General features: G+C 46.6%; 1 protein-coding gene across 1 annotated transcript in view; it reads left to right on the plus strand.

Moving 5' to 3' along the window:
- LOC135516567 (receptor-type tyrosine-protein phosphatase beta-like) overlaps nucleotides 1-24,642 on the plus strand; it is a 140,215-nt gene that overhangs the window by 20,499 nt on the left and 95,074 nt on the right. The window contains exons 8-15 of the mRNA XM_064940917.1: nucleotides 912-1,175; nucleotides 4,013-4,276; nucleotides 4,608-4,871; nucleotides 5,143-5,406; nucleotides 9,378-9,647; nucleotides 11,858-12,121; nucleotides 20,568-20,843; nucleotides 22,543-22,824. Coding sequence (XP_064796989.1) covers nucleotides 912-1,175; nucleotides 4,013-4,276; nucleotides 4,608-4,871; nucleotides 5,143-5,406; nucleotides 9,378-9,647; nucleotides 11,858-12,121; nucleotides 20,568-20,843; nucleotides 22,543-22,824 — 2,148 coding nt within the window. The remainder of the gene's footprint in view (nucleotides 1-911; nucleotides 1,176-4,012; nucleotides 4,277-4,607; nucleotides 4,872-5,142; nucleotides 5,407-9,377; nucleotides 9,648-11,857; nucleotides 12,122-20,567; nucleotides 20,844-22,542; nucleotides 22,825-24,642) is intronic.

The following is a 24,642-nucleotide window of genomic DNA, read 5'->3' on the forward strand; positions in this document are numbered from 1 at the left end:
TTTATTACTCAAATGGATCGTCCACATTAACATCGACTGACCGACACGTGAGCCAGGCGTTTGTTTTGGGGGTTGTTCTGTATGTTCTTCCTGGTGGTCTTGTCCATTACAGCTGTTTATGTGTGTATGTGATATAGTAATGGCCAGGCTTTATTCTATGCTTAGAGATGGTCGTTTAAGGGTAGGTGTCTGACCATTGGAGTAAATCCCTCATTGTCATAGTGATTGTTAACCAACATTAATTATAAGATACAATCTCTCAGAGAGAGAGAAATACAATACAAAATAGAATGTCTGGAATGTTCAGGAAGCTTTGTGTCAACTACAAAACAACTCTCCAAGGTCCCGTTCAAAGACTTCCTTGTCCGATCTCAATTGTCCTCCCCAGGAAAGTTCTGGCTATTTTGGGGAACCACAGCTTCCTCCTTTTAATGAACTTCAGAGTCCGGGGGCCAAAGGGTTGATGAAAACAAACACCACATTCAGATAACATTCAGACAACTTTCGGCTTAACTTTCAGCTAACGGGAAAGTAACAAAGGACACTTGAACTAAACCTTTCCTGTCACACCGTGTATCTGAATGTCACATTAAATGCCACATTTAATCAAGTCAGTCTATTCAATTGAAATCATCAAGGGTGTGTTGTAGGAGTAATTCATGTCAGCCAAACAACATGACCGCCATACCCTTTAGCTCAGCAGGCAACACCGTTTTGAGGTCGAAAGGATTTTAACCCCAATCGACCTCACAACCGTTTTGTTCCTCTGTCCCTTCTCAGTACCAGCTGTGGTCGGAGAGGTTACGGTCAGTAACAACGGTCGTCCAGACTTCTATCTCTAACACGTGTGTGTCTGTGTCCTCTCTGTCGATGACCGGTCTCTGCCCCACCCCTCCCCCTTCTCTCCTCAGTACCTGCTGCGGTCGGTGAGGTCACGGTTAGTAACAACGGTCGTCCAGACTTCCTGGGGGTGTCGTGGCAGCCAGCGGTGGGAGATGTGGACAGTTACCTGGTCCTACTGAAGGACCGCGACAGGACCGTACACAACCTGGTGGTTTCTAAGGCAAGCCCAGAGTGTGTGTTTAACTCCCTCAAGTCAGGGAGGCTGTACACCGTCTCCATAGCAACCCGCAGCGGCAGCTTCCAGAACAACACGGTGGTGACGGCACGTACACGTAGGTCTCACACACACACACACACACACACACACACACACACACACACACACACACACACACACACACACACACATGCACACACATGCACACATCCAGGCATTACAAACCAACACACACAGATGCAGGCATTACAAACCAACACACACAGATGCAGGCATTTACAAACCAACACACACAGATGCAGGCATTTACAAACCAACACACACAGATGCAGGCATTTACAAACCAACACACACAGATGCAGGCATTAAAAACCAACACACACAGATGCGGGCATTACAAACCAACACACACAGATGCAGGCATTACAAACCAACACACACAGTCTCTTGGGCCCCTCATCTGGATCACTGCCTTTCACTCTGTTCACGGTGCGTTCGGAAAGTATTCAGACCCCTTGACTTTTTGCACATGTTGTTACATTACAGCCTTATTCTAAAATTGATTAAAGTAACATTTCCTCCCATCAATCTATGTACAATACCCCATAATGACAAAGCGAAAACAGGTTTTATTAAGAATAAAAAACAGAAATACCTTAATAAGTATTCAGACCCTTTTCTGTGAGACTCGAAATTGAGCTCAGTTACATCCTGTTTCCATTGATCATCCTTGAGATGTTTCTACAACTTGATTGGAGTCCACCTGTGGTAAATTCAATTGATTGGACATGATTTGGAAAGGCACACACCTGTCTATATAAGGTCCCACAGTTGACAGTGCATGTCAGAGCATTAACCAAGTCATGAGGTCGAAGGAATTGTCCGTAGAGCTCCGGGACAGGATTGTGTCGAGGCACAGAGCTGGGGAAGCGTACCAACAGATTTCAGCAGCATTGAAGGTCCCCAAGAACACAGTGGCCTCCATCATTCTTAAATGAAAGACGTATTGAACCACCAACACCCTTCCTAGAGCTGGCCGCCCTGGCCGAACTGAGCAAATGGGGGAGAAAGTCCTTGGTCAGGGATGTGACCAAGAACCCTATGGACAACTATCTCTGCAGCACTCCACCAATCAGGCCTTTATGCTGGTGTGGCTAGACGGAAGCCACTCCTTAGTAAAAGGCACATGACAACCCACTTTGAGCTTGCCAACCGCCACCTAAAGACTCTCAGACCATGAGAAACAAGATTCTCTGGTCTGATGAAACCAATATGGAACTCTTTGGCTTGAATGCCAAGCGTCATATCTGGAGGAAACCTGGCACCATCCCTACGATGAAGCATGATGGTGACAGCATCATGCTGTGGGGATGTTTTTCAGCAGCAGGGACTGGGAGACGAGTCAAGATTAATGGAAATATGAACGGAGCAAAGTACAGAGAGATCCTTGATGAAAACCTGCTCCAGAGTGCTCAAGACCTCAGATTGGGATGAAGGTTCACCTTCCAACAGGACAACAACCCTAAGACCTCAGATTGGGATGAAGGTTCACCTTCCAACAGGACAACAACCCAAAGCCCTCAGCCAAAAGAACGCAGGAGTCTCTGAATGTCCTTGAGTGGCCCAGCCAGAGCCCGGACTTGAATCCGTTCGGACACCTCTAGAGAGACCTGAAAATAGCTATACAGTGATGCTTCTCAGCCAATCTGACAGAGCTTGAGAGGATCTACAGAGAAGAATGGGAGAAACTCCCCAAATACATATGTGCCAAGCTTGTAGCATCATACCCAAGAAGACTCAAGGCTGTAATCGCTGCCAAAGGTGTTAATCCAGTTGTACATTCTTTATAAATGAGCAAAAATGTCTAAATACTTGCTTTTGCTTTGCCAGCATGGGGGCATTGTGATGTCATTATAGGCTATTGTGATGTCATTATGGGGTATTGTGATGCCATTATCGGGTATTGTGATGTCATTATAGGGTATTGTGATGCCATTATGGGCTATTGTGATGTCATTGTGGGGTATTGTGATGCCATTGTGGGGTATTGTGATGTCATTATAGGTTATCGTGATGTCATTATAGGGTATTTTGATGTCATTATAGGTTATCGTGATGTCATTATAGGGTATTTTGATGTCATTATAGGGTATTTTGATGTCATTATAGGGTACCTTTATTTAACCAGGCAAATCAGTTAAGAACAAATTCTTATTTTCAATGACGGCCTGGGAACAGTGGGTTAACTGCCTTGTTCAGGGGCAGAACGACAGATTTGTACCTTGTCAGGGAGTTTGAACTTGCAACCTTCCGGTTACTAGTCCAACGCTCTAACCACTAGGCTACCCTGCCGCCCCGTTATGGGGTATTGTGATGTCATTATGGGGTATTGTGATGTCATTATGGGGTATTGTGATGTCATTATGGGGTATTGTTGTCAGGTTTCGAACCTGGGTCTCCGGAGTGAGAAACAGTCACTTAACCAACTGAGCCACGAATAGACAGCAGAACCCAGAAGATGAGGCAGACACAGCAGTACTTAAGACGGTGTATTTAATAAAGAAAAAATCCTAAAAAACAAAAAATGGCAAATCTATTATGGGGTATTGTGATGTCATTATGGGGCATTGTGATGTCATTATGGGGCATTGTGTGTAGATTGATGAGGGGAAAAAAACTATTCATTCCATTTTAGAATGAGGCTGTAATGTAACAAAATGTGAAAAAAGTCAAGGGGTCTGAATACTTTCCCGAATTCACTGTATATATTTACATGGATGAATGTGTTAATATGATTCATTTTCTGGTGATCTAGGAGACAAATTGTTCAAGTGTTAGGGAACATTTTTGGAGAAAACGTGTGTCTCTTAAAATGACAACGGTGTTGTGTTTAATGAAAAACACCCCACATCCTACTTGACCTCTTGACCTGATGACATCTCTTCTACCCAGAACCCTCCAGTGTCCAGAACCCCAACGCCATCCACTCTGCCAGGGACGACTTCCTGAAGGTCTACTGGCGCCATGCGTCCGGAGACCTGGACCGTTACGAGGTGGTCATTAAGTACAACAACACGGTCGTCCAGAACCAGACGGTGGCGCGCTCGCAGAACGACTGTGTGTTCAGCTCCCTGGTCCCCGGGAGGCTTTATACGGTCACTGTCAGCACCTGGAGCGGAGAGTACCAGTCCAGTGTTTCTACTGACGGCAGAACGTGTGAGTCTATTAACTACAGTCTGTGAGTCTGTGTCTGCTGCTACTGCAGTGTTGGTAGAAGGTTTCAGGAAAATGCTGTGCTGCTGAGTTTTCTGTGTGGCCAAGTCCATGGAAAACCAATATAAGAATTTGTAGGTGTGAAATCTAGAATTCGGCGCATGAGAATTGTACCTACGATCACAGTCAGTGACATTTTGGCAGAGCAAAGTTAACCTTAAACTAGTTGGCATCATGGGTCAAATTCCCCTCAGCCAACCAAACCATTGAGCCCTTTAGTGTTCTGTGAATAGTTGAAATGTTTAAATAAAGTTGTATTTGACTGTCTCCGTAGTCCCCTCTGCGGTGCGGAGCCTGGCCCTGGGTGACAGTGGTACAGGTGATCTGGTGGTCACATGGTCTCCAGCGCTGGGGGACGTTGATCACTACGAGGTACAGATCCTCTTCAACGACACGCGGGTTTACCCGCCCGTAACCCTGGGCAACGAGGCCCGTGACCACCGCCTGGCCTCGCTCACCCCGGGACGCCTGTACAAGATGGTGGTGTCCACCTTCAGTGGACCCAACCAGAGACCTCAGTTCATCGAGGGCAGGACAGGTCAGTAGGGGAACAGAGTGGGCAGCTGCCTGGGTTGGTTTTCCAAATAACCTCACATTGTGTTTCATAGCATTTCTGTCACAGTTATTTCAGGTAAAACAGCAGAATAACCTTTTGTTATCACTTCATTCCGTAGAACATCATCTAAAGATTTTAAAATAAAAAAACAGCACATTGTTTTTTTATAAGTGATCCACATTCTGACCCATCTCCATTCTCCTCCCCCCACCCTTCACTCCTGTCTCTCTGCCTTCTCTCTCAACCCCCCCAGTCCCCAGCCAGGTGAGGAACCTCCATGCCCGGCCAGGGGACCAGGCTGCCAGTCTGAGGGTGTCCTGGACCCCTGGTGATGGAGACGTGGACATGTACACCGTGTCCCTATCCCAGGGAGCACACCTTCTGGAGACCAGACCTGTCCCCAAACACGTCACTGAGCTGGACTTTCAGGGTCTGGTACCAGGACAGCTGTACGGGGTTGAGGTTCAGTCCCTGAGTGGAATACTGGTCAATAATTCAACAACTACTGGACGAACAGGTAAGAAGGAGGGAGGGAAATAGCAGAGGGAATAGGAGGAGAATAGGAGAGAGAGGGGAATAGGAGAGGTAATGGGAGGAGAATAGGAGGGGGAATGGGAGGAGAATAGAAGAGGGAATGAGAGGAGAATAGGAGAGGGAATAGGAGGAGAATAGGAGAGAGAGGGGAATAGGAGAGGTAATGGGAGGAGAATAGGAGAGGTAATGGGAAGAGAATAGGAGAGAGAGGGGAATAGGAGAGGGAATGGGAGGAGAATAGGAGAGAGGGGGGAATAGGAGAGGTAATGGGAGGAGAATAGGAGAGAGAGGGGAATAGGAGAGGTAATGGGAGGAGAATAGGAGAGAGAGGGGAATAGGAGAGGGAATGGGAGGAGAATAGGAGAGGGAATGGGAGGAGAATAGGAGAGAGGGGGGAATAGGAGAGGTAATGGGAGGAGAATAGGAGAGAGAGGGGAATAGGAGAGGTAATGGGAGGAGAATAGGAGAGAGAGGGGAATAGGAGAGGGAATGGGAGGAGAATAGGAGAGGGAATGAGAGGAGAATAGGAGAGGGAATGGGAGGAGAATAGAAGAGGGAATGAGAGGAGAATAGGAGGGGGAATGGGAGGAGAATAGGAGCGGGAGGGTGGAGAGGCAGGGAGGGAAGGGACAGCTCAGTCCCTGAGTGGAACACTGGTCAATAACAGCAGTGCTACTGGATGAACAGGTGAATGTTCAGAATAGACCTGTATGATAACACACAGTTTGGACTGGAGCCATTAAGACACACAGGGCTTTGTCTTGAATTATAGCGGAACAACAGTTGTCATTATCATCAACCGTTGTCATTATCATCAACAGTTGTCATTATCATTTGTCGTCTTCATGGAAAAGTCTAACTCTAAAATCATTGGAAACTGATTCTCTTCATAAATTCAGAGATCAAGAGTACTGCAATATAACCCTCAACCCATGGGGGATGTCTAACCTCTCCCTGGATCTATCCAATCCCCTCCCAGCCATGGCGAATGTTTAACCTCTCCCTGGATCTATCCAATCCCCTCCCAGCCATGGCGAATGTTTAACCTCTCCCTGGATCTATCCAATCCCCTCCCAGCCATGGGGGATGTCTAACCTCTCCCTGGATCTATCCAATCCCCTCCCAGCCATGGGGATGTCTAACCTCTCCCTGGATCTATCCAATCCCCTCCCAGCCATGGGGATGTCTAACCTCTCCCTGGATCTATCCAATCCCTCCCAGCCATGGGGACGTCTAACCTCTCCCTGGATCTATCCAATCCCCTCCCAGCCATGGGGGATGTCTAACCTCTCCCTGGATCTATCCAATCCCCTCCCAGCCATGGGGATGTTTAACCTCTCCCTGGATCTATCCAATCCCCTCCCAGCCATGGGGGATGTCTAACCTCTCCCTGGATCTATCCAATCCCTCCCAGCCATGGGGATGTCTAACCTCTCCCTGGATCTATCCAATCCCCTCCCAGCCATGGGGGATGTCTAACCTCTCCCTGGATCTATCCAATCCCCTCCCAGCCATGGGGATGTCTAACCTCTCCCTGGATCTATCCAATCCCCTCCCAGCCATGGGGATGTCTAACCTCTCCCTGGATCTATCCAATCCCCTCCCAGCCATGGGGATGTTTAACCTCTCCCTGGATCTATCCAATCCCCTCCCAGCCATGGGGGATGTCTAACCTCTCCCTGGATCTATCCAATCCCCTCCCAGCCATGGGGGATGTCTAACCTCTCCCTGGATCTATCCAATCCCCTCCCAGCCATGGGGATGTCTAACCTCTCCCTGGATCTATCCAATCCCCTCCCAGCCATGGGGGATGTCTAACCTCTCCCTGGATCTATCCAATCCCCTCCCAGCCATGGGGATGTTTAACCTCTCCCTGGATCTATCCAATCCCCTCCCAGCCATGGGGGATGTTTAACCTCTCCCTGGATCTATCCAATCCCCTCCCAGCCATGGGGATGTCTAACCTCTCCCTGGATCTATCCAATCCCCTCCCAGCCATGGGGGATGTCTAACCTCTCCCTGGATCTATCCAATCCCCTCCCAGCCATGGGGATGTCTAACCTCTCCCTGGATCTATCCAATCCCCTCCCAGCCATGGGGGATGTTTAACCTCTCCCTGGATCTATCCAATCCCCTCCCAGCCAAGGGGATGTTTAACCTCTCCCTGGATCTATCCAATCCCCTCCCAGCCATGGGGATGTTTAACCTCTCCCTGGATCTATCCAATCCCCTCCCAGCCATGGGGGATGTCTAACCTCTCCCTGGATCTATCCAATCCCCTCCCAGCCATGGGGATGTCTAACCTCTCCCTGGATCTATCCAATCCCCTCCCAGCCATGGGGATGTCTAACCTCTCCCTGGATCTATCCAATCCCCTCCCAGCCATGGGGGATGTCTAACCTCTCCCTGGATCTATCCAATCCCCTCCCAGCCATGGGGATGTTTAACCTCTCCCTGGATCTATCCAATCCCCTCCCAGCCATGGGGGATGTCTAACCTCTCCCTGGATCTATCCAATCCCCTCCCAGCCATGGGGGATGTCTAACCTCTCCCTGGATCTATCCAATCCCTCCCAGCCATGGGGATGTCTAACCTCTCCCTGGATCTATCCAATCCCCTCCCAGCCATGGGGATGTCTAACCTCTCCCTGGATCTATCCAATCCCCTCCCAGCCATGGGGGATGTCTAACCTCTCCCTGGATCTATCCAATCCCCTCCCAGCCATGGGGATGTTTAACCTCTCCCTGGATCTATCCAATCCCCTCCCAGCCATGGGGATGTTTAACCTCTCCCTGGATCTATCCAATCCCCTCCCAGCCATGGGGGATGTCTAACCTCTCCCTGGATCTATCCAATCCCCTCCCAGCCATGGGGATGTCTAACCTCTCCCTGGATCTATCCAATCCCCTCCCAGCATGGGGGATGTTTAACCTCTCCCTGGATCTATCCAATCCCCTCCCAGCCATGGGGGATGTTTAACCTCTCCCTGGATCTATCCAATCCCCTCCCAGCCATGGGGGATGTCTAACCTCTCCCTGGATCTATCCAATCCCCTCCCAGCCATGGGGGATGTCTAACCTCTCCCTGGATCTATCCAATCCCCTCCCAGCCATGGGGATGTCTAACCTCTCCCTGGATCTATCCAATCCCCTCCCAGCCATGGGGGATGTCTAACCTCTCCCTGGATCTATCCAATCCCCTCCCAGCCATGGGGGATGTTTAACCTCTCCCTGGATCTATCCAATCCCCTCCCAGCCATGGGGGATGTCTAACCTCTCCCTGGATCTATCCAATCCCCTCCCAGCCATGGGGGATGTTTAACCTCTCCCTGGATCTATCCAATCCCTCCCAGCCATGGGGATGTCTAACCTCTCCCTGGATCTATCCAATCCCCTCCCAGCCATGGGGGATGTCTAACCTCTCCCTGGATCTATCCAATCCCCTCCCAGCCATGGGGATGTCTAACCTCTCCCTGGATCTATCCAATCCCCTCCCAGCCATGGGGGATGTTTAACCTCTCCCTGGATCTATCCAATCCCCTCCCAGCCATGGGGATGTTTAACCTCTCCCTGGATCTATCCAATCCCCTCCCAGCCATGGGGGATGTTTAACCTCTCCCTGGACCTGTCCAATCCCCTCCCAGCCATGGGGATGTTTAACCTCTCCCTGGATCTATCCAATCCCCTCCCAGCCATGGGGATGTTTAACCTCTCCCTGGATCTATCCAATCCCCTCCCAGCCATGGGGATGTTTAACCTCTCCCTGGATCTATCCAATCCCCTCCCAGCCATGGGGGATGTTTAACCTCTCCCTGGACCTGTCCAATCCCCCCCCCCCCACTTTCTTTTAGGTGGTTGTAGAATTTAACGGCTCTCTGTCTGTCTCTTTCTCTTTGTCTCTTTCTCTTTGTCTGTCTCTCTCTCTCTCTCTCTCTCTCTCTCTCTCTCTCTCCAGTCCCCTCCACAGTGACAGCGCTCCAAGCAGACAGTGACCACACCACCCACAGTCTGACAGTGACCTGGGAGACTACAGTGGGAGTGTACGATGGTTACAAGATCCAGCTCCTGGATGATGGACGTGACTTAGTCTCTAATATTTCCATGCCCCAGGGCTCCACCAGGCACCTCTTCGACCAGCTCACCCCTGGGAAGTGGTACCGAGTTCGGGTCGTGTCCGTCAGTGGAGGGATCTACGGCAAGGAGGCCGTGGCTGAGGGACAAACACGTAAGAGGCACCACTTTCCTGTGTCAGAGACAGTCATTATCACTGTGTCAGAGAAAGTCATTATCAATGTGTCAGAGACAGTCATTATCGCTGTATCGGAGGCAGTCATTATCGCTGTGTCAGAGACAGTCATTATCACTGTATCAGAGACAGTCATTATCGCTATATCAGAGACTGTCATTATCACTGTATCAGAGACAGTCATTATCACTGTGTCAGAGACAGTCATTAGCACTGTGTCAGAGACAGTCATTAGCATTGTGTCAGAGACAGTAATTAGCACTGTGTCAGAGACAGTCATTAGCACTGTATCAGAGACAGTCATTATCACTGTCAGAGACCATCATTATCGCTGTATCGGAGACCGTCATTATCACTGTGTCAGAGGCAGTCATTATCACTGTATCAGAGACCGTCATTATCACTGTATCAGAGACAGTCATTAGCACTGTGTCAGAGACAGTCATTAGCACTGTGTCAGAGACAGTCATTATCACTGTATCAGAGACAGTCATTATCACTGTATCAGAGACAGTCATTATCACTGTATCAGAGACAGTCATTATCACTGTCAGAGACAGTCATTAGCACTGTGTCAGAGACAGTCATTATCACTGTATCAGAGACAGTCATTATCGCTGTATCAGAGACAGTCATTAGCACTGTGTCAGAGACAGTCATTATCACTGTCAGAGACAGTCATTGGCACTGTGTCAGAGACAGTCATTATCGCTGTGTCAGAGACAGTCATTATCACTGTGTCAGAGACAGTCATTAGCACTGTGTCAGAGACAGTCATTTTCACTGTATCAGAGACCGTCATTATTACTGTGTCAGAGATAGTCATTATCGCTGTGTCAGAGACAGTCATTATCGCTGTATCAGAGACCGTCATTATTACTGTGTCAGAGATAGTCATTATCGCTGTGTCAGAGACAGTCATTATCGCTGTATCAGAGACCGTCATTATTACTGTGTCAGAGATAGTCATTATCGCTATATCAGAGACAGTCATTGTTGCTATGTCAGAGACAGCCATTATCGCTACATCGGAGACAGTCATTATCGCTATATCGGAGACAGTCATAGTTGCTATGTCAGAGACAGCCATTATCGCTACATCGGAGACAGTCATTATCGCTGTATCAGAGACCGTCATTATCGCTGTATCAGAGACAGTCATTATCACTGTATCATAGACGTCATTATCACTGTGTCAGAGACAGTCATTATCGCTGTATCAGAGACAGTCATTATCGCTATATCGGAGACAGTCATTGTTGCTATGTCAGAGACAGCCATTATCGCTACATCGGAGCCAGTCATTATCGCTGTGTCAGAGACAGTCATTATCGCTGTATCAGAGGCAGTCATTATCGCTGTATGAGAGATAGTCATTATCGCTATATCAGAGACAGTCATTATCGCTGTATCAGAGACAGCCATTATTACTGTATCAGAGACAGTCATTATTACTGTGTCAGAGACAGTCATTATTACTGTGTCAGAGACAGTCATTATCGCTGTGTCAGAGACAGTCATTATTACTGTATCAGAGACAGTCATTATTGCTGTATCAGAGACAGTCATTATTACTGTTTAAGAGACAGTTATTATCACTGTGTCAGAGACAGTCATTATCACTGTATCAGAGGTGGTCATTATCACTGTATCAGAGACGGTCATTATCACTGTATTAGAGACAGTCATTATTACTGTGTCAGAGACAGTCATTATTACTGTATCACTGTATCAGGTAATAGCAGAAATAGAAATAAAAGTATCTCTCCCTCTCTCTCTCCTTACCACCCTCCTCCTCCTATCTCTCTCTCCCTCTCTTATCTCTCCTTACCTCCCTCCTCCCTCTCTCTCTCTCCTCTCTTTCTCTCTCCCTTACCTCCCTCCTCCCTCTCTCTCTCTCCCTCTCTCCCTCTCTCTCTCCTTACCGCCCCTCCCTCTCTCTCTCTCTCTCTCTCTCTCTCTCTCTCCCCCTCTCTTTCTCTCTCCTTACCTCCCCTCCCCCCAGTCTCTCTCCCTCTCTCCCTCTCTCTCTCTCTCTCTCTCTCTCTCTCTCCTTACCACCCTCCTCCCCTCTCTCTCTCTCTCTCTCTCTCTCTCTCCCTCTCCTTACCGCACTCCTCCCCTCTCCCTCTCTTTCTCTCTCCTTACCTCCCTCCTCCCCTCTCTCCCTCCCTCTTTCCCTACCTCAGGTCCAGCTGCAGTCAACGGTCTGACGGTGATGACTGCCAACACCAGCGGTCTGAGTTTCACTTGGCGCCCGTCCGAGGGCTACGTGGACGGTTACGACCTGTTCCTGTATAACGTTGACGAGACGTTGCGTGGCCGTCAGACCGTGGAGGCCGGAACCCAGACGTGCTCCTTCTCTGGTCTGGTCCCAGGGACGCTGTACAAGATGGAGGTGGTGAGCAGGAGCAGAGGCATGAGCAGTGACTCATCTATCCTCGCACGGACAGGTGAGACGGACACACACGGGAATCATCTGACACACCTGGGTCAAATAATTGAAGTGTGCTTTGTAGTCCAACACCGTCCCAAACTCCAAGCTAAATCAACACCTCAAATTCTGTTTGCGTTGACGTGCATTTCACCCGGGAGTAGTGTATGAATATTAGTATATGTATTTATCAAGGATCCCCATTAGTTCCTGCCAAAGCAGCAGCTACTCTTCCTGGGGTTTATTATGGATCCCCATTTGTTCCTGTCAAGGCAGCAGCTACTCTTCCTGGGGTTTATTAAGGATCCCCATTTGTTCCTGCCAAGGCAGCAGCTACTCTTCCTGGGGTTTATTAAGGATCCCCATTAGTTCCTGCCAAAGCAGCAGCTACTCTTCCTGGGGTTTATTAAGGATCCCCATTAGTTCCTGTCAAGGCAGCAGCTACTCTTCCTGGGGTTTATTATGGATCCCCATTAGTTCCTGTGAAGGCAGCAGCTACTCTTCCTGGGGTTTATTATGGATCCCCATTAGTTCCTGTCAAGGCAGCAGCTACTCTTCCTGGGGTTTATTATGGATCCCCATTAGTTCCTGCCAAGGCAGCAGCTACTCTTCCTGGGGTTTAGTAGGGATCCCCATTAGTTCCTGCCAAGGCAGCAGCTACTATTCCTGGGGTCCAGCAAAATGAAGGCAGTTCTATCATTTCTAAAACATTACAAAACATTCACAACAGGTTTCACAACACATTGAATGTGTGCCCTCAGGCCCCTACTCTACTACCACATATCTACAACCCAAAATCCATGTGTATGTGTGTGTATAGTGAATATGTCATTGTATGTTTGTATGCACGTGGCTGTGCCTGTGTGTCTCTTCACAGTACCCTCTCTTCCATAAGGTGTATTTTTTATCGGTTTAAAAAAATCTAATTTCACTGCTTGCATCAGTTACTTGACGTGGAATAGAGTTCCATGTAGTCATGGCTCTATGTAGTACTGTGGAATAGAGTTCCATGTAGTCATGTCTCTATGTAGTACTGTGGAATAGAGTTCCATGTAGTCATGGCTCTATGTAGTACTGTGGAATAGAGTTCCATGTAGTCATGGCTCAGTGTAGTACTGTGGAATAGAGTTCCATGTTGTCATGGCTCTGTGTAGTACTGTGGAATAGAGTTCCATGTAGTCATGGCTCTATGTAGTACTGTGAAATAGAGTTCCATGTTGTCATGTCTCTATGTAGTACTGTGGAATAGAGTTCCATGTTGTCATGTCTCTATGTAGTACTGTGGAATAGAGTTCCATGTAGTCATGTCTCTATGTAGTACTGTGGAATAGAGTTCCATGTAGTCATGGCTCTATGTAGCACTGTGGAATAGAGTTCCATGTAGTCATGGCTCTGTGTAGTACTGTGGAATAGAGTTCCATGTAGTCATGGCTCTATGTAGTACTGTGAAATAGAGTTCCATGTTGTCATGTCTCTATGTAGTACTGTGGAATAGAGTTCCATGTTGTCATGTCTCTATGTAGTACTGTGGAATAGAGTTCCATGTAGTCATGTCTCTATGTAGTATTGTGGAATAGAGTTCCATGTAGTCATGTCTCTATGTAGTACTGTGGAATAGAGTTCCATGTAGTCATGGCTCTATGTAGCACTGTGGAATAGAGTTCCATGTAGTCATGGCTCTGTGTAGTACTGTGGAATAGAGTTCCATGTTGTCATGGCTCTGTGTAGTACTGCGGAATAGAGTTCCATGTAGACATGGCTCTATGTAGTACTGTGGAATAGAGTTCCATGTAGTCATGGCTCTATGTAGTACTGTGCCTATGCCATAGTCTGTTCTGGACTTGGGGACTGTGAAGAGACCTCTGGTGGCATGTCTTGTGGGGAGTCTGAGCTGTGTGCCAGTAGATTAAACAGACCGCTAGGTGCATTCAACATAAAGTCAATCTCTTCTCCACTTTGAGTCAGGAGAGATTTACATGAATATTATTCATTTTAGCTCTCTGTATAGATCCAAGTGCCAGCCGTGCTGCCCTGTTCTGAGCCAATTTCAATTTTCCTAAATCCCTCTTTGTGGTACCTGACCACACAACTGAACAGCAGTCCAGGTGCGATAAAACCAGGGCCTGTTGGACCTGCCTTGTTGATAGTGTTGTTAAGAAGGTAGAAACTAGGACCTGTTAGGACCTGCCTTGTTGATAGTGTTGTTAAGAAGGCAGAAACTAGGGCCTGTTGGACCTGCCTTGTTGATAGTGTTGTTAAGAAGGCAGAAACTAGGGCCTGTTGGACCTGCCTTGTTGATAGTGTTGTTAAGAAGGTAGAAACTAGGGCCTGTTGGACCTGCCTTGTTGATAGTTGATAGTGATGTTAAGATAGTGATGTTATTATTGACAGACTTCTTCCCATCTTAGCAAAAATGTGATTTGTTGTATCAATATGTTTTGACCATGACAGTTTTACAGTCCAGGGTTACTCCAAGCAGTTTAGTCTCCTCAACTTGCTCAATTTCCCCATGATTCATTACAATATTTAGTTGGTGTTTAGTGAATGATTTGTCCCAAATACATAGCTTTTAGTTTTTTAAATATTTAGGACTGACTTATTCCTTGCTACCCATTCTGAAACTAACTGCAGCTCTTTGTTAAAAGTTCCAGTCATTTCCGTCACTGTAGTAGCTGAGGTGTATGGTGTTGAGTCATCCGCATACATAGACACACTGGCTTTACTCAAAGACAGAGGCATGTCATTAGTAAAGATTTTAAAAAGTAAAGGGCCTAGACAGCTGCCCTGGGGAATTCCTGATATTAAATGGATTTTATTGGAGAGGCTTCCATTAAAGAACACCCTCTGTGTTCTATTAGACTGGTAACTCTTTATCCACAATGTTGCATGGGAAATCCATAACACATATGTTTTTCCATCAGCAGACTATGATCGATAATGTCAAAAGTTGCACTGAAGTCTAACAAAACAGCCCCCACATTCTTTTTTATCATCAATTTCTCAGTAAAGTGCTGCGCTTGATGAAAGTCCTTCTATATAAGTCTGCTGGAAGTCTGTTGTTAATTTGTTTACTGTAAAATAGCTTTTGAATATAAATTATCCTTTATTTACTTTATTGTCAATTCAATCTATAATGTGTGAAACAAATACCTGTTTCTTTTGATGGACATGTGACTTATTCATTTAGTATGTATGAATCGGTTAGTGTATGTGTACAACGGACATGTGACTTGAAGGACATGTGACTTGACGGACATGTGACTTGACGGACATGTGACTTATTCATTTAGTATGTATGAATCGGTTAGTGTATGTGTACGATGCTGAAATTCATTCTGAATGTAGGAATGATATAATATAATGTGTGAAACAATACCTGTTTCTTTTGATGGACATGTGACTTGATGGACATGTGACTTGATGGACATGTGACTTGATGGACATGTGACATGATGGACATGTGACACAATGGACATGTGACTTTATGGACATGTGACTTGTTGGACATGTGACTTGTTGGACATGTGACTTGTTGGACATGTGACTTGATGGACATGTGACTTGACGGACATGTGACTTGACGGACATGTGACTTGATGGACATGTGACTTGATGGACATGTGACATGATGGACATGTGACACAATGGACATGTGACTTTATGGACATGTGACTTGTTGGACATGTGACTTGTTGGACATGTGACTTGATGGACATGTGACTTGATTGACATGTGACTTGATGGACATGTGACATGATGGACATGTGACGCGATGGACATGTGACATGATGGACATGTGACGCGATGGACATGTGACTTTATGGACATGTGACTTGATGGACATGTGACTTGATGAACATGTGACATGATGGACATGTGACACGATGGACATGTGACTTGATGGACATGTGACTTGATGGACATGTGACTTGATGGACATGTGACTTGATGGACAAGTGACTTGATGGACATGTGACTTGCCGGACATGTGACTTGATGGACATGTGACTTGATGGACATGTGACTTGATGGACATGTGACTTGATGGACATGTGACTTGACGGACATGTGACTTGCCGGACATGTGACTTGATGGACATGTGACTTGACGGACATGTGACTTGACGGACATGTGACTTGACGGACATGTGACTTGACGGACATGTGACTTGATGGACATGTGACTTGACGGACATGTGACTTGACGGACATGTGACTTGACGGACATGTGACATGTGAAATTAATTCTGAATGTAGTAATGATATAATATAATGTGTCCTCCATGACTCCGTGTCGTCCTCATAAAGTATCACCACAGGCATCCGGCTGAATGTGAACGCTAATTGCTGTACATTTTTTTTTATGAGCCAAGGTTTTCTCAACATATATTGTGCCTAACAAGCCAAATGTCTGCTACAACTTTAGATGTACTTACAAGTCATTCAAAAAAAAAACAGAAGTGTCAGACAGGGTAACACCCCACAGCATCTGAAGTGGTGCGCCTGTCTGTCAATGCCAATCTTTTCCTTCACAGCGCAGCTGTCATTATTACAATCTAAATGCAAATGACTGTAATGCCTTGGGGCTTTTCCCCACTGAGCCAGTGCAAATGACTGTAATGCCTTGGGGCTTTTCCCCACTGAGCCAGTGCAAATGACTGTAACGCCTTGGGGCTTTTCCCCACTGAGCCAGTGCAAATGACTGTAACGCCTTGGGGTTTTCCCCACTGAGACAGTGCAAATGACTGTAATGCATTGGGCTTTTCCCCACTGAGCCAGTGCAAATGACTGTAATGCCTTGGGGCTTTTCCCCACTGAGCCAGTGCAAATGACTGTAATGCCTTGGGCTTTTCCCCACTGAGCCAGTGCAAATGACTGTAATGCCTTGGGCTTTTTCTCACTGAGCCAGTGCAAATGACTGTAACGCCTTGGGCTTTTCCCCCACTGAGCCAGTGCAAATGACTGTAACGCCTTGGGGTTTTCCCCACTGAGCCAGTGGTTTATTTTAATGTGTCTCTGGTGTTATTGTTATTTCCATCAGGACTGTGACACAAAAAAAGACTTGGCGTTGAGCAGAATCAACAACCTCTGCATCATTTAGATGCTTTGTGAGGAGGTGTTGAAGTCCACAGTCTGGTCCCGAAGCCACTCCTGAGTTGTCTTGGCTGTGTGCTTAGGGTCGTTGTCCTGTTGGAAGTTGAACCTTCTCCCCAGTCTGAGCTCTGGAGCTGGTTTTCATCAAGGATCTCTCTGTACTTTGCTCCGTTCATCTTTCCCTCAATCCTGACTAGTTTTCCAGTCCCTGCCGCTGAAAAACATCCCCACAGCATGATGCTACCACCACAATGCTTCACCGTAGGGATGGTTCCAGGTTTCCTCCAGACATGATGCTACCACCACCATGCTTCACTGTAGGGATATTTCCAGGTTTCCTCCAGACATGATGCTACCACCACCATGCTTCACCGTAGGGATGGTTCCAGGTTTCCTCCAGACATGATGCTACCACCACCATGCTTCACCGTCGGGATGGTTCCAGGTTTCCTCCAGACGTGATGCTACCACCACCATGCTTCACCGTAGGGATGGTTCCAGGTTTCCTCCAGACATGATGCTACCACCACCATGCTTCACCGTAGGGATGGTTCCAGGTTTCCTCCAGACGTGACGCCTGGCATTCAGGCCAAAGTGTTCAATCTTGGTTTCATCAGCCTGAGAGACTTGTTTCTCATGGTCTTTAGGTGCCTTTTGGCAAACTCCAAGCAGGCTGTCATGTGTCTTTTACTGATGAGCGGCTTCCGTCTGACCACTCTACCCTGAAGGCCTGCAGAGATGGTTGTTCTTCTGGAAGTTTCTCCTATCTCCACAGAGGAACTCTGGAGCTCTGTGAGAGTGACCTTCGGTTTCTTGGTCACCTCCACTTCCTGGACAATTTCTTCCACCTCATGGCTTGGTTTTTGCTCTGACATGCACTGTCAACTGTGGGACCTTATATAGACAGGTGTGTGCCTTTCCAAATCAAGTTTTAGAAACATCTCAAGGATGATCGATGGAAACAAGATGCACCTGATCTCAATTTAGAGTCTCAAAGAAAAAGGGTCTGAATACTTACATAAATAAGGTATTTCTGTTGATTTGTTTTTTATAAATTTACAAAAATGTTTAAAAACCTGTTTTCGCTTTGTCATTATGGTGTGTTGTGTGTAGATTGATGAGGATCATTTTTATTTAATTCATATTAGAATGAGGCTGTAACGTAACAAAATGTAGAAAAAGGTCAAGGGGCCTGAATACTTTCCGAATGCTCTGTATGTACCAGATGAAAGGTACCAGCGGCCTGGCATTAGACCCAAGAGAGAACAGGAGCCATGTCCCAGTGAGACACGGGGTCCTGCTGTAGATAGAAACAGAAAAGGTACCAGCGCCCTGGCATTAGACCCAAGAGAGAACAGGAGCCATGTCCCAGTGAGACACGGGGTCCTGCTGTAGATAGAAACAGAAAAGGTACCAGCGGCCTGGCATTAGACCCAAGAGAGAACAGGAGCCATGTCCCAGTGAGACACGGGGTCCTGCTGTAGATAGAAACAGAAAAGGTACCAGCGGCCTGGCATTAGACCCAAGAGAGAACAGGAGCCATGTCCCAGTGAGACACGGGGTCCTGCTGTAGCTAGAAACAGAAAAGTCAGAGTCTTTTTGGCTAAAACACGGGAGTAAATCGTCAGTGGAAACTCGCCACTAGTCAGTTGGTTGCAGTTGTTCATTTCTTATTGCAGAGTTGATGTGTGGTAGCTCTTTGTTGGGCCTGAGACTGTTATTAAAACTCTGATGTGAATATTCCCATACTGCTCTGTAGAAGGGGCTCATTTATCAATGTACTGTGTTGATGGATGTAATGCAGTTTATGGTCTTTGAGGTGGGAGACAGTCTGCGGAAATCACTGCCTTAATGTCATTACATTCCCTGCTTGGTTATCTTTTTGTTTTGTCAACGATGTGAATGTCAAAATGACTTTTCTCCCAATGGGATTTTATATGTGAATGACTGTGACTTTTACACAGCCTCTTGTCTGACCTCTGAGCTCACTTCTTCATTCATCTCGACAACCCAGAAGTAAAAACTCACGTAATTTGCCAGATGCCATTTGTGTCACGTAGTCGACCCAGGAGAGATTAGAACGTCATTGGTCTGACAGACATTTGAGTGATTAAACATGATGAAGAACTTCTCTCATCAGATGAATGTTAATGTCCAGGTGGATGTCTACACACCAGATACACAACCCTGTTCAGAATCTCTGCCTTTCCTCTTGATAATACAACAGAGCATGAACTAACGCTATCACCCTGTTCTCTCTCTTCCCCCAAAACCCCTGTTCTCTCTTTCTCCCCCAAACCCCTGTTCTCTCTCTTCCCCCCCAAAACCCTGTTCTCTCTCTTCTCCCCCAAACCCCTGTTCTCTCTCTTCTCCCCCAAACCCCTGTTCTCTCTCTTCTCCCCCAAAACCCTGCTCTCTCTCTTCCCCCCCAAAACCCTGTTCTCTCTCTTCCCCCCAAACCCCTGTTCTCTCTCTTCTCCCCCAAACCCTGTTCTCTCTCTTCTCCCCCACACCCCTGTTCTCTCTCTTCCCCCCAAACCCCTGTTCTCTCTCTTCTCCCCCAAACCCCTGTTCTCTCTCTTCCCCCCCAAACCCCTGTTCTCTCTCTTCTCCCCCAAACCCCTGTTCTCTCTCTTCTCCCCCAAACCCCTGTTCTCTCTCTTCCCACACAAACCCCTGTTCTCTCTCTTCTCCCCCAAAACCCTGTTCTCTCTCCCCCCCAAAACCCTGTTCTCTCTCTCCCCCCCAAAACCCTGTTCTCTCTCTTCTCCCCAAATCCCTGTTCTCTCTCTTCTCCCCCAAACCCCTGTTCTCTCTCTTCTCGCCCAAACCCCTGTTCTCTCTCTTCTCCCCCAAACCCCTGTTCTCTCTCTTCTCCCCCAAACCCCTGTTCTCTCTCTTCCCCCCCAAAACCCTGTTCTCTCTCTTCTCCCCCAAAACCCTGTTCTCTCTCCTCTACCCCAAAACCCTGTTCTCTCTCTTCACCCCCAAACCCCTGTTCTCTCTCTTCTCCCCCAAACCCCTGTTCTCTCTCTTCCCACCCAAAACCCTGTTCTCTCTCTTCCCACCCAAAACCCTGTTCTCTCTCTTCCCCCCAAACCCTGTTCTCTCTCTTCTCCCCCAAACCCCTGTTCTCTCTCTTCTCCCCCAAAACCCTGTTCTCTCTCTTCCCCCCAAACCCCCTGTTCTCTCTCTTCTCCCCCAAACCCCTGTTCTCTCTCTTCTCCCCCAACCCCCTTTTCTCTCTCTCCTCCCCCAACCCCCTTTTCTCTCTCTTCTCCCCATCCCCTTAACCATCCCCCCAAACATCTATTCTTCTCTCTTCCATCCCTCACCCCCAAATAACCCTCTCTACCCTCTTCTCCCCCCAGTCCCAGCCCCAGTGCGCTCTTTCCACGTCCAGGGTGGGAAGCGTACTGACCGTCTCTCCATCAGCTGGCTGCCTGGGGCAGGGGAGTGGAGTGGGTACCAAGTGGTCCTGTACGGTGGCCTGGAGGGCTCAACCACTACCCTGGCAGCCCAGGAGCTGGGCGTGGAGCAGAGAGAACACCTGTTCCAGGGACTGGTAGCTGGCCGTGTGTACCGGGCTGAGGTGGTCACACACAGTGGAGAGCTGACTAATGCTGTGTCTGCACAGGGAAGGACGGGTCAGTACACAACCCTCTGTCTCTCTGTCTGAAACTCATATTCATTTACAATGATCCAATGATGCCAGGGATGATAGGTGTTATACAATGTATCCATTCTACTTAACAACTATATTGACTAGTACTACCTTAGAGAATACTCTGCACTCTGGGTCTATGTATCCATTCTACTTAACAACTATATTGACTAGTACTACCTTAGAGAATACTCTGCACTCTGGGTCTATGTATCCATTCTACTTAATAACTATATTGACTAGTACTACCTTAGAGAATACTCTGCACTCTGGGTCCATGTATCCATTCTACTTAACAACTATATTGACTAGTACTACCTTAGTTAGAGAATACTCTGCACTCTGGGTCTATGTATCCATTCTACTTAATAACTATATTGACTAGTACTACCTTAGAGAATACTCTGCACTCTGGGTTCATGTATCCATTCTACTTAACAACTATATTGACTAGTACTACCTTAGTTGGAGAATACTCTGCACTCTGGGTCAATGTATCCATTCTACTTAACAACTATATTGACTAGTACTACCTTAGAGAATACTCTGCACTCTGGGTCCATGTATCCATTCTACTTAACAACTATATTGACTAGTACTACCTTAGAGAATACTCTGCACTCTGGGTCCATGTATCCATTCTACTTAACAACTATATTGACTAGTACTACCTTAGAGAATACTCTGCACTCTGGGTCCATGTATCTATTCTACTTAACAACCATATTGACTAGTACTACCTTAGTTAGAGAATACTCTGCACTCTGGGTCCATGTATCCAGAGTTCAAAAGACAGAGAAAATTAACACACAGAATAAGTTCAACTTATTCTAAATATTGTTGCTTGCAGTGAAGCCTGTTTCTGTCTGTGTTTTGTGTTGCTAGTAGTAAAGCCTGTTTCTGTCTGTGTTTTGTGTTGCTTGTAGTAAAGCCTGTTTCTGTCTGTGTTTTGTGTTGCTTGTAGTAAAGCCTGTATCTGTCTGTGTTTTGTGTTTCTTGTAGTGAAGCCTGTTTCTGTCTGTGTTTTGTGTTGCTTGTAGTAAAGCTTGTTTCTGTCTGTGTTTTGTGTTGCTTGTAGTAAAGCCTGTTTCTGTCTGTGTTTTGTGTTTCTTGTAGTAAAGCCTGTTTCTGTCTGTGTTTTGTGTTGCTTGGAGTAAAGCCTGTTTCTGTCTGTGTTTTGTGTTGCTTGTAGTAAAGCTTGTTTCTGTCTGTGTTTTGTGTTGCTTGTAGTAAAGCCTGTTTCTGTCTGTGTTTTGTGCTGCTTGGAGTAAAGCCTGTTTCTGTCTGTGTTTTGTGTTGCTTGTAGTAAAGCCTGTTTCTGTCTGTGTTTTGTGCTGCTTGTAGTAAAGCCTGTTTCTGTCTGTGTTTTGTGTTGCTTGGAGTAAAGCCTGTTTCTGTCTGTGTTTTGTGTTGCTTGGAGTAAAGCCTGTTTCTGTCTGTGTTTTGTGTTGCTTGGAGTAAAGCCTGTTTCTGTCTGTGTTTTGTGTTGCTTGGAGTAAAGCCTGTTTCTGTCTGTGTTTTGTGTTGCTTGTAGTAAAGCCTGTATCTGTCTGTGTTTTGTGTTGCTTGGAGTAAAGCCTGTTTCTGTCTATGTTTTGTGCTGCTTGTAGTAAAGCCTGTATCTGTCTGTGTTTTGTGCTGCTTGGAGTAAAGCCTGTTTCTGTCTGTGTTTTCCCCCTCAGCCCCAGAGCCTCCCTCCATGGTATCCTTCAGGGACATCAGTGGTAACAGCTCTGTAGAACTGACCTGGGATGGTCCCACCTCTGGTGACTACGACACCTTTGACCTCCAATGGGCTCCCAGAGATTCCCTGTCAATCACAGCACCTCAGCCAACCAGCCGCATCCTGGATGGGATGTTCCCGGGACGACTGTACAACTTCACCATCCGCACTGTCAGTGGGGGAGGAGTCAAGGGCGGGCCTATCGCCAACAGCCAGCCAATCCAGAGGAGCCTCAGAACAAGTAGGTGGAGCCTATGAGAGAGGGATATTTGATTTACTGTTGGGATTTAAACTGTGTTATTCATGTTTAGCGTTATAGTATTCATGTTGAGGATTAAATTGTGTTATTCATGGTTAGGGTTATAGTATTTATGTTGGGGATTAAATTGTGTTATTCATGATTAGCGTTATAGTATTTATGTTGGGGATTAAATTGTGTTATTCATGGTTAGAGTTATAGTATTTATGTTGGGGTTTAAATTGTTTTATTCATGGTTAGGGTTAAAGTATTTATTGGACTGGTAGACTTCCATGAAAACAATTCAAACCTGATTGGTGGGAAGTACTTCCAACATCAGCCACTAGAGGGAAGCACACAACTGATCAAGGGAAAGAGACCTGTGCACTCAAGTGAAATTGACTGTGAGAAGGTAAATGAAAGTGTGTGTGTGGGCGGGGGGGGATTTCGGGCATCTGACTGAGTTGTTTGAAGTTCTTATTTAAATCCCACGTTGAGCTTGGCTCTCTGGGGAGGAGATGGTTTGGAGCAGGATGAGGCCAAACAGAATATAGAATCAAGGTCCGGAACTGAGAGAGATTCTAAAAGGGCTTCTGGGTTCTGCATCCTGTCCTACTTTACACACACACACACACACACACACACACACACACACACACACACACACACACACACACACACACACACACACACACACACACGCAAACACACACACACGCAAACACACACACACACATCTAGATAATGAATGGTATTGGTTGATGAAGAGGTTCAACAGGACATCTAGATAATGAATGGTATTGGTTGATGAAGAGGTTCAACAGGACATCTAGATAATGAATGGTATTGGTTGATGAAGAGGTTCAACAGGACATCTAGATAATGAATGGTATTGGTTGATGAAGAGGTTCAACAGGACATCTAGATAATGAATGGTATTGGTTGATGAAGAGGTTCAACAGGACATCTAGATAATGAATGGTATTGGTTGATGAAGAGGTTCAACAGGACATCTAGATAATGAATGGTATTGGTTGATGAAGAGGTTCAACAGGACATCTAGATAATGAATGGTTTCATCTTCAACCGTCCTCTCAGTGACAGTGCTGCTCTTAATAGCCTAAGCTTTGCTCAATCAATCTTACATTCAAACACACACACATAGATGTACACGCACACACACACACACACACACACACACACACACACACACACACACACACACACACACACACACACACACACACACACACACACACACACACACACACACACACACACACACACACACACACACACAGACACACACACACATAGATACACACACACACACACACACACACACGCACACACATAGATGAACACACACACACACATATTGATGGAGAACCTGCCTCTGCCTGGCTCGTAGTGTAACTTAAAGTTGCAAATGAGTTCTTCTCTATTCTCATAAATTCTTATGTCCCCCCAAATTGCACCCTACATATTATTTTGGTGCACTAGTTTTACCACTGCCTATACGGGAGTCAGGTCAAAAGTAGTGCACTATGTAGGGAATAGGGTCCCATTTGGGGAACACATGGTTTTCCCCCTCTGGTCTGGGATATTAATCTTCCTTCAGCGTCTGGCTCATGACAACTCTTAGACTCTTATCACTTTCCATTTCAATATAAAGGGCATAACTGCTTAATGGTATGGCAAATATTACCCTGCCCCAGGCTTTTCAAACGTCGGACAATTTCTTTCCATTTTCACCTAAAATGACATACCCAAATCTAACTACCTGTTGCTCAGGATATCAAGGATATGCATTTTTTTGAT

Source organism: Oncorhynchus masou, chromosome 27, assembly GCF_036934945.1.
Source record: "Oncorhynchus masou masou isolate Uvic2021 chromosome 27, UVic_Omas_1.1, whole genome shotgun sequence".
In the NCBI taxonomy this organism is placed as follows: Eukaryota; Metazoa; Chordata; class Actinopteri; order Salmoniformes; family Salmonidae; genus Oncorhynchus; species Oncorhynchus masou.